This window comes from Misgurnus anguillicaudatus, chromosome 2, assembly GCF_027580225.2.
Source record: "Misgurnus anguillicaudatus chromosome 2, ASM2758022v2, whole genome shotgun sequence".
Lineage (NCBI taxonomy): Eukaryota > Metazoa > Chordata > Actinopteri > Cypriniformes > Cobitidae > Misgurnus > Misgurnus anguillicaudatus.
In genome coordinates, this window is record NC_073338.2 from 28,012,209 (window position 1) to 28,027,443 (window position 15,235).

Below are 15,235 nucleotides of genomic sequence, written 5' to 3' on the forward strand. Positions count from 1 at the left end.
TTTTGACTGATACACTCTCCGAAAAAAGGTACATAAATGTACAGAAGTTGTCACTGGGACGGTACCTTTTCAAAAGTTAGCTTTTGTACCTAAAAGGTACATATTGGTACCTACACACTGGAACAAATATACATAAATGTTAAATATTAGGAACTTTTTAAAAAGGTACCGTCCCAGTGACAAAAAGGTACAACGTTTGTACCCTTTTTTTCTGAGAGTGTAGGAAGAGAAAGCTTTTGCTATAAAATAGTTAAAAATTGGGATAAAAAAGCACAATCCAATTTTCGTGCCAAAACAGAGATTTTAAAAAAAAAACTAGTGACCAATAATACTTTTAATAAAATGAACGCATGTGTATGTATTCAATTTTTACCATACTCTATCATTTTCTAAATTTCTTCGGCACAATTATCTTACTTACTTCAAATATTCAATATATTTTCCAGCCCTAGGCTGTTAACTAGCCGTGGTCAAAGACCCAGCAAGTCCTAAAGACCTAAATTTTAAATTTGGCCATGTTACTTGTGGCTTTTTAACCCCGAGGCATGAAAACTAATTCTGCGGCTTGTTAAGATGTGTGCTTTTATATTTTATAAGTTATGAACAATATAAATCAATTATGAGCAATTGTAATATTGGTGTTAAACAGATAAAACTCTTTCATTGTAAACATCAGACTGATTATAACAGCTTTATGTGTACAATTGATGTACCAGAATTGCCTCACTCTCACATAAATGCCCAATCTGTTTTTTTTCCAAGTATGAGTGTGTTTGCATGTTGCACGAATAAGTCACTGCGTGTGTTTACACGTGTGATGAACACAGAGATAGCCGTGACAATTATATTGACCCTTCGACTCTTCCTCCCCTGGAGAATAATCCACCTCGCAGTTAACCAGCCTGCACAACAGGTGCTGATGGATTGATGGCTGGAGAGATGAATGAGTGCTGGAAGAAAGAGAGCGAGCGTAAGAGCAACTTCGATTTCTCCAGAGAAAGATTTGGTACACGTTACTGAGGGAACCACCAAAGAGAGGGAGAGCGAGGGAGAGAGAGAGAATAGTGACTCAGTGAGACGGATAGTAAAAAAAGTGAGAGGGAGGGATGAAGAGGTGGAAGGTATAATTACAGAGAGAGGAAGAGAGAGAGGACAAACAGAAGAGAGAAGCCAGAGAGCGAGAGGGTGCAGGAGAAAGAGTCAGAGAATTGTCTAACCCTGCCCACTTTCCACTAAACCATTCAACTCCGGTACAGTGAGCTCTGCACTGTCAGGTTCCTCCAGAGCCCCGCTGCATAAAACGCCGCAGCCCGGAGAAGGACCAGGACAGAGGACCTAAAGAAGATCTACACCTGCAGTGGACCTGCAATCTCTCTCTTTAACTTTATCAACATGACTGCTCCCTTCAGATAAGGATTATTTTTGGACTGGCCCCCATCGATCTGACAAATAACTCTGTGATCTGCTGGCAGCCGAAGGCGACGTCTGATTGATCGCGTGAAGCCGAAGCAGAGGTGCGAGTTCGCCGTCTCTCAGGATGTCCTCGTTCACTCTCGTGACGGGGGTGCTGCTGCTCTCCGGCTGCCTATCGGGTGGCTGCTCACCCACGCCCGCCGAGACCCTTGTACCTGGTGTAGAAGGTCTGGCAGCTGACTCTCAGGGAGCACAGCAGACGGACGATCCCACGACCCTCTGCCCGTCTTGCGCTCTTGCACAGAGACAGAAAGACTCGCAGGAGGAGACCAGCATGGTCGAGGCGGTCAAGAGGCACATCCTCGGCATGCTGCATCTAAACTCCCGGCCCAACATCACGCACCCGGTGCCCAGAGCCGCGCTGCTCAACGCCATCCGAAAGCTGCACGTGGGGCGGGTGGGTGAAGATGGCACGGTGGATATGGAGGACGATGGAATGGGGCTCGGAGAGCAAACCGAAGAGCAACCCTTTGAGATCATCACCTTTGCAGAACCAGGTGAGTTCATTTTTTATGATTGTGGGGTTATTAAGCTCATTAATCGCTATTTGATGTAATGACTAAGTTCTCACCTGTTGAGTGAGACAGCAGGGAAACGGTAAAGTGCAAAGACTTTTTATTAATATGCATGTGTACAGAACAGAACAGTCATTCAATTTCGACACTTATTCATAAGTGCTTACAATGCATTATGCATAAATTTCGTTTCCTTTCAAAACAGTACTGTTTCAACTGTTTAAGCTTGAGAGCAATTTCACTTTTAGGATATGCATATAAAAGTCTTGCATTATATATATATATATATGATGTACAGTGGATGTCACCTTAAATGGCTCAGCTCAGACTGCTGTTTCTTATGAGTGCTTTTAAAAAGCACTCAGATAGGTGTTAGCGGAGGTCTGAGGAGAGCGGCACATGCTCGGCAGCTGTGAAGTATTAACGCTTTGACTGCGCACTGCTGCGCTACTGATATGAGATGAGGAAATCATGCCCCTATTAACAGCTATTGAACGTGGCCACTTAAACGCCGAGTAATGTGGAGCAAGAGGCTGTAATTTAGTGTCAAGATGAATTCAAAACAGCAGTGCCTTAGACTTCTAACACATTTTATGAAAACTTTACACGGGGTGTACTTCCAAATGATGCCTAATGGTCACATATTTGTCCAGAAAGTATGAGACGTTCAATTTACTGCATGTTTGCTTTAATGTAAAGCTGTTTGACACTAAAGAAATATGTGTCTGCATAGCTGATGATTTGCTGTTTGTGTAGTTTTTGTAGTGGTTTACAGAAAACTATAATCATACAGCGTTTCTTTATGAATACTTTCTTGGAACCAGTAGTAATAAACATTACATGCTGGTGGGTTCAAAGGGCTAAATCTTGGCTGGGAGGATTCACAAGTGCATTCCAATTTTAATTGGTTCCTCATGACTTATTTATAACAATGTCACTGATCCACAAATCAGGATTATATTGCTGTAAAAAAAGCATTTCTTTGAATGGGGTACAGTGTGACGGAGGATGTGAATGCTTTCTAATCGCACAGCAGCAATATATTCCTCCGTTTAGTAGTGTTTCTAAAGATAACACGTTTGAACTATCTTTAGAATGGCATTGATGTTGATTGGCGGCCGGTCACGTGTGATTCTTACATGGGGATTGACCACCAGAAGTCCCGCAGTGTTTCACACATGCTTCATGGGATGATTTCTGGGGTTCGGTAATTGCAGTTGTCAAGAAACAAAAAACGAAAACATGTGACAGCAGAGTCTCTTACATAAATGTGCACAATACCCCGATGCTATTTATAGATCTTTTGAATGAACTTTAGATTTAAAAAAGCTCTTTATGAGTTTGCAGGGGTGTTAATGATGCACCGGGGCTGGGGGGGTGGTTTGATCCCATAGAAAACCCACAGGGCAGTTTGCTGGCCATAATTGCTCCATTCATCAAAATATGGGGCCCAGTAATTACTCTGGGCTGCTCTGTTGGTGTGCGGAATGGTCGGGGTTTCTTTGAAACTATCGGAAAGACTGGATGAGATGGTTAGAGAGAGGGGAAGAAAGACTCAAAATGAAAAAAATAAAGTAAATTAATGACATCCCAGTGCCAGTTCTGGTCTTCTCGGAGATGTTTGATTTACAGCTGTTGTGATGTTCCCGCTCACAGAGACCTCCAAACTCAAAGTTTTTATTCATGATGTCTGGAGGTATAAGGGCTCAGTCACACCAAAAGCGCTTTAAACGCTTGCAAACGCAAGGCGCGACGCACTGCCTTTTTTAAAAAAGAGCAGTGCAGCGCGGCTTTTCATATTGCTAAGCAACCACCGAGTCAGCTGTCTTGTCAATCAAATATTGAAGCGTGTGTGCTCTTTTGCAGTTAACTGTCATATTAGCAGAAACTTTAAAAAGAGGGCGCTTGCTCTGACCTTGTTTGATGATAAGAGGAGCACAAACACGCAGGAGAGAGTGAGCGAGTGGAGTCTGGTTCTTCAAAGCAACTGTAAACTTCCCTCACCACAACGTAAGGCCCGCCTCTCCCCTCATTCGATTGGACAATGGAAGACGCGAATGACGTCAGGCGCTCCTCCGCTCTCAGCGCTCCTTCAAAAACGCGTGCGCGGCAGAAAACAGCAAGGCGCTCGGCGCGCATAAACAGCGCGCAAACGCGCCCTGCCCATAGAATATCATTCAAAAAAGGCGCCTGCAACTGCCATAAACGCTTTTGGTGTGACTGAGCCCTAAGAGAGCATTTAGCGGTCGACAAAGAGGAAGAATTCAGGTCAATCATAGCAGATCATGGGCATTTGATCTGGAGCAGACTGATCTTTTATGGTGGGTGTGGATTGTTGCCTCTGTGCTTAACTTTTTTGAAACTGCTTAAAACATATAAATTACTGCAGGTTCTCCTTTAGGGTCAACTCAGGGCGCGCACACACTATCCAAACTGCACCCGAGGGCAAAGCCTGGTTTATTTGACTAGTGTGATCACTCCATACCGTGGGGATCAATAATAGATTATAAGCAGTGTGTTATTTCATTATTTATTTCACATTGGGGTAATAGGCACTAGAAAACCTCTAATTAAGGGCTGTTTATCTATCTGTATAGCAATTTCTGTATTTCCACCACTGGAGTTTCCTGATAGGCAGAGCCCTGGGGCCCTGACCTTATTGGCACAATTTCTAATCCCACCCATAAGAATTTGTTTTGTCTTCTGACCCCTGTGTCAACCTTGCCTCGTGACAATTCGTACCTAAAGTTTCGTTTTTAAGGCGCAGATAAGTGATAGCTTTGCGTATTGTAAAACAGACAAAGAGCGGGAGTGTATTATCGGTAATCGCAATATAACGCTTGATTATGTGTCGAATATCTTTTATGCTGAGCTCATCAGATAATTTGTTCTCTATTGTTACAGTGTGTAGATGCATTGATATCAATTTTACATCCTGCTACAACAAAGACCTGTTTATGTGGATGCTCTTTTTTTACATAATAAAGCATTTTACCTTTAGTCTATAACCGAAATAGTTGGTTTCTGAATTCTTGTCCTTACTCGAAGACGTGGCAAAATCTACAAGACATAGTCAGCTACAGTGAACTCTAAAACAGTGGTGTTTAAACATTTTCCGCTTACGGCCCCCCTTGTGTACAGTACGTTCCTTCACGGCCCCCCAAAGAAAATTTATGACAAAAAACTGTTCTAAAATTTAACATTTTAATTAAACAAACCATATTAAGTTATACAAAGTAGTGCTGTTGGCTAGTAGCCTTATTTCTTTAGGTTTAATTACACAGAATTCATGATCAATTAATGTATTTTATAAAATGTCATAAAACTGGGGCCCCCCGGCACCATCTCGCGCCCCCCAGTTTGAGAACCACTGCTTTAAAAGACTCAGTAACAACATGACCATATAATAATAGATACATTTCACTTTAAAACGCTTAAACACACTGTCAGATTTTTTTTTAAATGGGCCCTACACTCAACAAACGGTGTTAAATAGCACTAAAAGTGGTTCTTGGCTCGTAATCATAGAGGAACCATTTTAAGTGCCATATAGCACCAATGAAGGTACCTGTGTAGCATCGGTGTAGAACCATATTGTGCCATGTAGAACTATATGTGGAGGAACCATTTTTAGTGCTGTATAGCACCTATGAAGAACCATACGGGGGTGATAAAGCACCACTATAGCACCACATATGGTTCTACATTGCACAATATGGTTCTACACCGGTGCTACACAGGTACTTTATCTGTGCTATATGGTACTTAAAAATGGTTCCTCTATGATTACGAGCAAAAACCACGTTCAGTGTTATTGAGCACCGTTTGTTTTTAGATTGTATCTGTCACCGGGGCAGTACACCCTTTTAAGAAGATATCTATAGATTTGGTACCAATATGTACTTTTGAGCTACTAATATAAACCTTTTTTAGGTGCAAAGAGCATTCAATACAAATAGAGACAGAAACGACCAATCATAGTTTAAAGAAATCAAGTATTTTAATGGCAAAACAATGGTCTTTTCCCATTAACCTGCAATAGCAGTGCAATGAAGAGGGCAGGATGAAAAATGTGTTGTACTTTCAGGTTTCTTTATAAAGGTAACACTTTACAATAAGCTTGTATTTGTTAACCATTAGTTAATGCATTAACTAACTACAACATGAACTAACAGTGAACAATACATCTACAGCATTTATTAATCTTAGTTTATGTTAATGTTGGCAAGTTGTAACTGTTAACATTAATTCATGCACCATAAACTAACATGAATAACTGTGTGTTGACATTAACTAATCTTAACAAGAATTAAGACATGCTGAAAAGCTATATTGTTCATTGTTGCTCATGTTAGTGAATGCATTTACTAATGTGTAGTAATACAACCTTATTTCAAAGAGTTACCACTGAAGCTGTAAGCAATTTGTGAGAAAGTAACTTATGCTAAGTAACTAATACTAACAACAGTAAAGAGGTTTGATAGTTCATACAGCAGCACATACAGAAGCCCACAGATGCCATGCATTATTTTTTCTCTCTTACTTTAGGTATTGACTTTTTTCTGGAAAGAAAGATAGACCGAAAGAAAAGTAACATTAATGCACATACTTAATATAATTAATATATAACTTATTATAATATAACATTATTAATTAGTATTCATTATCTACTAATATTTCATTTTTATGTAATAATGTATAATTGAGCTCGATTGCAAAAGCTGCTAAACGGCACCTCTGTCAAAAACTAGATGATGATGTTAACCGAATGCTCTCGGCACGTACTACACATTCATTAAATACTTTCGCATCAAATCCACTTAATCCCGGCCTCAGGCCATTCAGAAATACCGGTTTGTTGGCAGAATACATTAAGAGTCTAAAAAAAGCTTATTTACAAGAAAACATGTCAGACGCACTTAGAGGGTTTTGCATTTGAGCTCTTCAATTATTAATATGAATGCCTTTTTCTGATGACTTAATCCGCAGAGTTAGGCAATACTGTCTTGAAATCTTTTATTTTGATTTAAATAAGTGTAAAAAAACAGATAGTCTCGCCCCAAAATCTCAGCATTGGTTGAGCGTGTGTTGCTGTGTCAGGCTGTTCAGTTTGCTCAAAACAGAAAAGTTTTGAAAGTACCAGAGAGCCACAATGTTTACATTTTTCAGGGAAGTCAGTCTACGAATGGCTTACATATGCTTGTCTCTGCATATTAAGCTAAGGTACGAGTAACTATCTTCACATCCCAAAAAATGACTTCACCTTTGAAAACAGTCCATCGGTTATGTGCATATGAATTTACAGGCTGCACAGCAACTCACCCGGGCAGATTTTCATAAGACATTTATAATCTCTGAATGGACATTGTCAATAAGGGAAGGACAACCAAAGTACACTTGAATGAGACGGTACTGACCCCTCTTAAATTTCATTTTGAGCTATTATATATTGTCATTTGAGATGCCTGAATATAACCAAACCTGAGATATCTTGATGCCACATTGAAGGAAATAAAAGAGTGATTTTTTTAAACAGGGTGTTTTCATGGTTCCTCTGGCTGTTCTTTATATCAGATAACACGGGATTTATTTAATGTGGACATGTTGACTAAAGTGTTGAATTAATAGCAGTTTTGTTGAAGAGGGCTTGGCAGAATGATTTAAGACGGTCAGTATCTTAGATGTGTAAATCTGCAGTGGTTACTGATGCTGAGCTGGCTCACAGCAGACAGTCATGTGCAAGTTATAGGGAAGGCTCTTGTCATAACATAACAGGCTTTATGTACACAAATGGAGTGCCAGGATTTTAGGAGCAGGAAATGTTTTTATGGACTGAAGCTAGGTGTTGACGAAAGACTGCAGATGGTGGAGCTTGACTGCAAAAAGTACATATCTTCTCTCAGAGAGGCCTGGACAAGAGAGATTTTCAAAAACAGTTTGGTACATTATGTATTTCTAAATCGTTTGATCTGTTTGGATCAGCTCCAAAAAAGCTCTTTTTAAGCCAATTGACAAAAAACTATCAAGGAAACTGTGTGTGAGTATATGCCATCAATAAGAGATGCCAGTCTGAAGTATCGTGATAATTCATGACTACTTAGTTAGTGAGGCGGTCTAGTTTTAAATTATTTAGTTATTTTGGATTATTTAGCAGCACTGATTTAAATTGTATGTTGTGATGTGGTGGTTATATACAATAAAACCCTTATAGGGAGGTTATATATATATACACACTGAGGAAAATAAGTATTTGAACACCCTGCTATTTTGCAAATTCTCATGTAGGGGGCTGAAATATAAATCTCAAAATAAGTATTTGAACACCTGATAAAGTCAATGTTAATATTTGGTACAGTAGCTGTTGTTTGCAATTACAGAGGTCAAACGTTTCCTGTAGTATTTCACCAGGTTAGCACACACTGAGGGATTTTGGCCCACTCCTCCACACAGATCTTCTCTAGATCATTCAGGTTTCTGGCCTGTCACTGAGAAACACAGAGTTTGAGCTCCCTCCAAAGATTCTCTATTGGGTTTAGGTCTGGAGACTGGCTAGGCCACGCCAGAACCTGGATATGCTTCTTACAGAGCCGCTCCTTGGTTATCCTGGCTGTGTGCTTCGGGTCATTGTCATGTTGGAAGACCCAGCCTCGACCCATCTTCAATGCTCTAACTGAGGGAAGGAGGTTGTTCCCCAAAATCTCGCAATACATGGCCCCGGTCATCCTGCCTTAATACAGTGCAGTCGCCCTGTCCCATGTGCAGAAAAACACCCCTTAAGCATGATGCTACCACCCCCATGCTTCACAGTAGGGATGGTGTTCTTGGAATGGTACTCATCATTCTTCTTCCTCCAAACACTTTTAGTGGAATTTTGACCAAAAAGTTATATTTTGGTCTCATCTGACCACATGACTTTCTCCCATGACTCCTCTGGATCATCCAAATCTTCAATGGCAAACTTAAGATGGGCCTGGACATGTGCTGGTTTAAGCAGGGGAACCTTCCGTGCCATGCATGATTTCAAACCATGACGTCTAAGTGTATTACCAACAGTAACCTTGGAAACAGTGGTCCCAGCTCTTTTCAGGTCATTGACCAGCTCCTCCCCATGAGGTGACCCCACGAGGTCTTGCATGGATCCCCAGTCCAAGGGAGATTGACATTCATGTTTAGCTTCTTCCATTTTCTAATGATTGCTCCAACAGTGGACCTTTTTTCACCAAGCTGCTTGGCAATTTTCCCATAGCCCTTTCCAGCCTTGTGGAGGTACAATTTTGTCTCTAGTGTCTTTGGACAGCTCTTTGGTCTTGGCCATGTTAGTAGTTGGATTTTTACTGATTGTATGGGGTGGACAGGTTTCTTTATGCGGCTAACGACCTCAAACAGGTGCATCTAATTTAGGATGATAAATGGAGTGGAGGTGGAAATTTTAAACGCAGACTAACATGTCTTTGAGGGTCAGAATTCTAGCGGATAGACAGGTTTTCAAATACTTATTTGCAGCTGTATCATACAAATAAATAGTTTAATAAATCATATATTGTGATTTCTGGATTTTTTTTAGATTATGTCTCTCACAGTGGACATGCACCTACGATGACAATTTCAGTCATATATATATGGAAGTATAGCACAGAAATCAATAGTACTGTACCTTTGCACGTGTGAAGTAATATTTTCTTCTGTTTTAATATTTTCTATATCTGTTTTATATTTGATCTGTCTCACAGTGCTAAATGCACTTAACCATTGTAATAACCAATTGCTTTTTGTCTTTGCCACAGGTGATGCACCTGACATCATGAACTTTGACATCTCCAAGGAGAGCAGCCCTCTATCTTTGGTGGAGCAGGCCAACGTTTGGCTGTTTCTTAAGGTTGCAAAAGGCAACCAAAGGAAAGGAAAGGTGTCCATCAAGCTACTGCAGCATGGGAAAGCCAATCACAGCTCATCTACAGGACCCCAGGAAGTGGTGGTTTCCGAAAAGATGGTGGACACGCGACGCAGCGGCTGGCACACTTTACCCGTGCCCGGCGCGGTGCAAACCCTGCTGGACAGGGATGGCAGCTCGCTCAGCCTGCGCATTTCCTGTCCAACGTGTGCCGAAGCCGGTGCCGCGCCCATTCTGGTGCCGGCAAAAGGTAGCAAGGTCAGGGAGAGAGAGCAATCGCACCGACCCTTCCTCATGGTCATCCTCAAGCCATCTGAAGAACATCAGCACCGACGCAACAAGCGTGGCCTGGAGTGCGACGGCAAAATCCGTGTCTGCTGTAAACGGCAGTTTTACGTTAACTTCAAGGACATCGGGTGGAGTGATTGGATAATCGCCCCATCCGGATATCATGCTAACTACTGTGAGGGTGACTGTCCCAGCCATGTGGCCAGCATCACAGGCTCGGCCCTCTCCTTTCATTCCACCGTCATTAATCACTATCGAATGCGTGGCTACAGCCCCTTTAACAACATCAAGTCCTGCTGCGTGCCCACGCGCCTACGGGCCATGTCCATGCTCTACTACAACGAGGAGCAGAAGATTATAAAGAAAGACATCCAGAACATGGTAGTGGATGAGTGCGGTTGCTCGTAAGACTCGTTATAGACTGATCTTAAATGTTGGTACAAAGCACATAATGAGAGGATTGGCATTCTGTGTTGACTCACAAACATTTGAACTGTTATCTGCAAACCTGGGCAACTTAATTGTTTATAGAGCGTTCCAATGAGACTTACTGGAGTGGTACTTTTACATACAAAATGAAGGAGGATATTAAAGCATAATATATTTTTTTTAATGAAGGGACAGAGACTGAGGGAACGGGTGCATGGGTGAAAGTGTCAGCCCTGATTCTCTGCACTGCAATAAAGAGACTATTATTCTGAAGTGTGGATTATATATGCCGAAAAGAGGAAACATGCAACTCTATGCAATGTCAAGTATTATTACTGGATGTCCTTTTTTTATTTGTCTTAGCTTTTGGTTTTATGTTGTTTTTATTGTAAACCCATTTCTCACAAAAAGAGTCATATTTTAGTACATCAAAGTAGTTGTTTTTATTTTGTTTCGTTTTTGAGGAATACTTGAACAAAACTTAGTTTGACCAGCTGCTGGAGCCAAACTACATTATTATTATTATTATTATTATTATTATTGCTATTATTATTATTATAAACATTATGAATGTTGAAGAAAAGTAATATGAATTTGCACTAAGCCGACATTTTTACTTTAAAGGAAAACACCACCAACTTTCAATATTTTACTATGTTTTTACCTCAACTTAGACGAATTAATGCATAACATCTTTTTTCAATGCATGCACTTGATCTTTGTGCAGCGCTTTGTGAATGTGTTGGCATTTAGCCCAACCCCATTCATTCCTATGGCTCCAAACAGGGATGAATTTAGAAGCCACCAAACACTTCCATGTTTTCTCTATTTAAAGACTGTGACATGAGTAGTTACACGAGTAAGTATGGTGGCACAAAAACTTTTGTTTGGATCCTAAGGAATGAATGGGGCTGGGCTAAATGCTGACACATTCACGAAGCGCTGTGCAGGGATTAAAGGTGCACGCATTGGAAAAAAGATAGGCATGTATTAGTTCGTCAAGGTTGAGGTGGGAACATAGTGAAATATTAAAGAATTGTGGTTTTCCTTTAAGGAATAGTTCACCCTAAAATGTTTCTTTGCCCCCTCTTGTCGGTTAATCCCTCTGTGGCTTTCTTTGTTTGAAACCAAAATAAGGATTTATTAAAAGCTTGAAAACATTGGTAATTAAGTAGTAGGGTGTTCGCACAAGAACTAACTGTGTTTTGCACTGCAAACCTGAGATTCAATCAAGACAAAGCGAGATTAGCCATGAATGTGACCTCACTGGATCTTTCTGTGGTCAATATTATTTATTTTTACGGAATCATACTGTGTTTCGTACATTTAAGCAACCAGAAAAGTACAGACATAAAACATAAATGCCAACAAAGATTTTGTATACTGTCTCACGTGAACAACTTTGTGAGATTTGAACAAATTTGACCACAAGGTCACAAATACTGATATTTTTTATACTCCCATAAACTCAAAACTTTAATGAAAAAATTGATTGTATTTTAGTTTGTTTTTAGCAAACCCAATTTTTTGCCTTCACTTGAAATATATGCCATGAGTCGCATGAAAGTATTTTTTTAGAAAGTACTTTTGAAGCTTGAGATAAGCTTCTCTCCAAGCTATTCCCATTGTAAAACAGATATACCAAAACACCAAAAATCTCAATTTAGGGTTTGAAGAACAAAGAAAGCTATAGGGGGTTTGATCGAAATGAGTGTAATGTAGTTTTTTGGGTGAACTATCCCTTTCGACCCAGAGCAGGACGGGCTATATTCCAGTTGCAATATGGGAGTGTCGAACTATATGCATTTGGTACTTACACATAAACCAAAGACCATACAAACCCCGTTCTCAGAGCAAATTTCTGAAATAGGCTCTTTAAATTTTTGAAATTAGCGACAACATTGTGTGGCCAACATAATACACCATTAACAGAATAGCACAACACATTTTTCTGTTTGTTTGTTTGTTAACATTGAGACTTTTTACTCTGTTTCAACAGTGTTTGTCTTTACCAATGTATAACAAAAGTCTTAGAATCTAAAGTGAAACACAACATAAATATTCAGTAAAGAGAAAAATCATTTTCTTTGTCAGGAACGAAGTTTAGGATGCTACAGAAAGACTTTGGATTAAAAAATACTCTGTTTTATGTATGTGGACATATGATGATATGTTGCTATGTTGTACAAATCAAAATATGTGCTTGCTATGTTTTATATCTAATTTATTTTGCAGCATATTCTTTGCTTCACTATTAAAGCTAAAATGTACAACTACACCACTGGTTTACGTTAACAATGTGTATTCACCCGATCGGATGATAAGCTGTCCACCACAGTCATAACACTAAATTCAAGCAAGTTTGGTTAAGTTTCACTAATTGAAGTTACACTGTAATTTTGTGAATTGATTCATTATGTCAAGGCACAGCGAAAGCATCTTGAAAGTTGAACTGTATTAAGATAAGCTTCAATAGAGCTGTCTAAAGGGTTTTTAACTATTTTAAAGAAGCCTGGCATTTTCTTTTTAGGAAAAATGCAATTTAACTTAGTTGGTTATTTCCAGATGCACAAGTGTTTAAAATTTGAATTCTCAAAAAACTATAATACTGGGCCAGTTTGCAGTGGCAGCTGATGACTGCTTTTCCAAAAGGTGCAAATTCAAAATATGTGTTCGGAGTGTGGTGTGTTGCTTGTGTTTTCAAAATATGTGTTTGTTGCATCATGTGAAGCATGTGCATCATGTGTTATGTCAAAATAAGTGCCTGCTGCACACGCGTCAAAACCATTTATGATAAAAGAGACGCTCACGTTAACAAAATACACGCAAGACACTTCCTTAACAGTAAATTCTGATTATGCATGAGATTATGCGAGCGTCTCTTTTATCATAAACCCTTTAGACGCGTCTGCAGCAGGCACTTATTTTGACAAAACACGCAATGCACACAGGATCTCTTGACGTGCAGATTCAGAACACATATTTTGAAATAATGAACCACACACATGACGTGCTACATACATGTTGTGATGAACTTTGCATCGAGCACCCTCGAAAAAAGAAGTCACTGGCCGCCACTGCCAGTTTGTAGTTTTTCCTCTGTCTGACATAAACTCTTTCCCAGGAATAGTTCACATAAAAATAAAAATTCTGTAATTATTTTTTACTTCTTTACTTTATTCTGTTGAACACAAAAGAAAATATTTTGATCATAAATGGTAAGCACACAGTTGGTACCCATTGACTTCCATAGTATTTGTTTTTCCTACTATGGAAGTCAATGGGTACCATCAACTGAATAAAGATACTCATACAAGTTTAGAACAACATTACAGAATTTCCATTTTTGGGTAAACTATCCCTTAAGTTTGTGGTTAGTACCAATTATTATGACCAGCCCTAACCACAGTGTAAAATGAAGTAGTGTTATTATTTACACAATAGTATTATTGTAAGTTATTTTTAAAGGTAATCCAACTTCCACTTTTTGCAGTGTGCTAATGAGTGAGGTCATTTAAAACCAATTAAAAACAAACATTTCAATATAGAAATGTTTTTATTTCATAAACTGTGGCTGAGTGGAGTATCTGTGATTTTACTTGTTAATTATTTGAATAACGGGGTCATGAAGACTTTCCTGACAACAGGCCAAAACAATCACAGCAGCTGACTCTCAAATAAACCAACCCAGGTATCTTCTGATACTTGATAGATGGCCATGGTAAGCCACTGTGGGATTAAATAGGTTTCTTTCACACAATTGCATCAAGATTGTCACATTTAAACTTAAAGGACAAGTTTAATATTTTACACTTAAAGCCCCGTTTTCAGATTGTTTATGATGAAATAGAACGGTTTTGACTGAATTTGGACATATGATGCTGGCCCGAGAGTTTTCGGTTTCCCCCCCCCCACCCTCACAATGGCTGTATAGGTGCACAGGAACAATCCTAAAATGCATTAAACTTTCGTTTACAAAGACGTGAAACTCACCGAGTGGTCAGGGGTGTTCACTGATATGCTCACACAAAAATCAGTGCAAAAGATGCTTTCCAACAGGTGTTTTAGCATTCGTTGTAAACTTGTGGACCTATTTTTCCAAAACGCCTCACACCCGTACATTCTTTCGTTGAGAGCTTGAATAATAGACACTCCAGGCCAGTTGGTGGCGATAACCCGCCTTTGCCAATTGCAAGAATACAAACAAAGTTCCCGGCGGCGGAGTAATACAGTACCTCATAGATATATACACTAGATGTCGCCTTGGGGCTCTGAGCATGCGTCAAAACCGCCGCCATCTTAGAACAGGGGTCTTGTCATAGGAAGTATCTAGGTAAAACTGCTATCTCCGCCTGTAATTCGAATTCATGGACGATGCCGGACTTTTGTGCTGCGCATGGATGAAAGGGCTACTAGCACTATGCATTACAGTAAGAAAAAGTAAATTTTCATAAAATCAAAACTTTTATCTTTTACTGTACTAAATGCTAAATACATGCCTGACTGTTGAAGCGAACCCAACGAAAACCAAGAAAATCGCGTTCATGACGATTTATGGTGATTTTATTTCCGTTACACCATTGCCTACAATGTCGCTGATGCGGAATTCCCCTGTTTCAAGATGGCGGCTCTGTTTGAC

General features: G+C 39.7%; 1 protein-coding gene across 1 annotated transcript; it reads left to right on the forward strand.

The window, feature by feature from the left end:
* The first annotated feature begins 168 nt into the window (after positions 1 to 168).
* On the forward strand, positions 169 to 12,874 carry inhbab (inhibin subunit beta Ab). The gene is made up of 2 exons (XM_055202305.2): positions 169 to 1,970; positions 9,773 to 12,874. Exons 1-2 carry the CDS (start codon positions 1,538 to 1,540, stop codon positions 10,573 to 10,575), a joined length of 1,236 nt encoding a protein of 411 aa, XP_055058280.2. The 5' UTR covers positions 169 to 1,537; the 3' UTR covers positions 10,576 to 12,874.
* Positions 12,875 to 15,235: the final 2,361 nt, after the last annotated feature.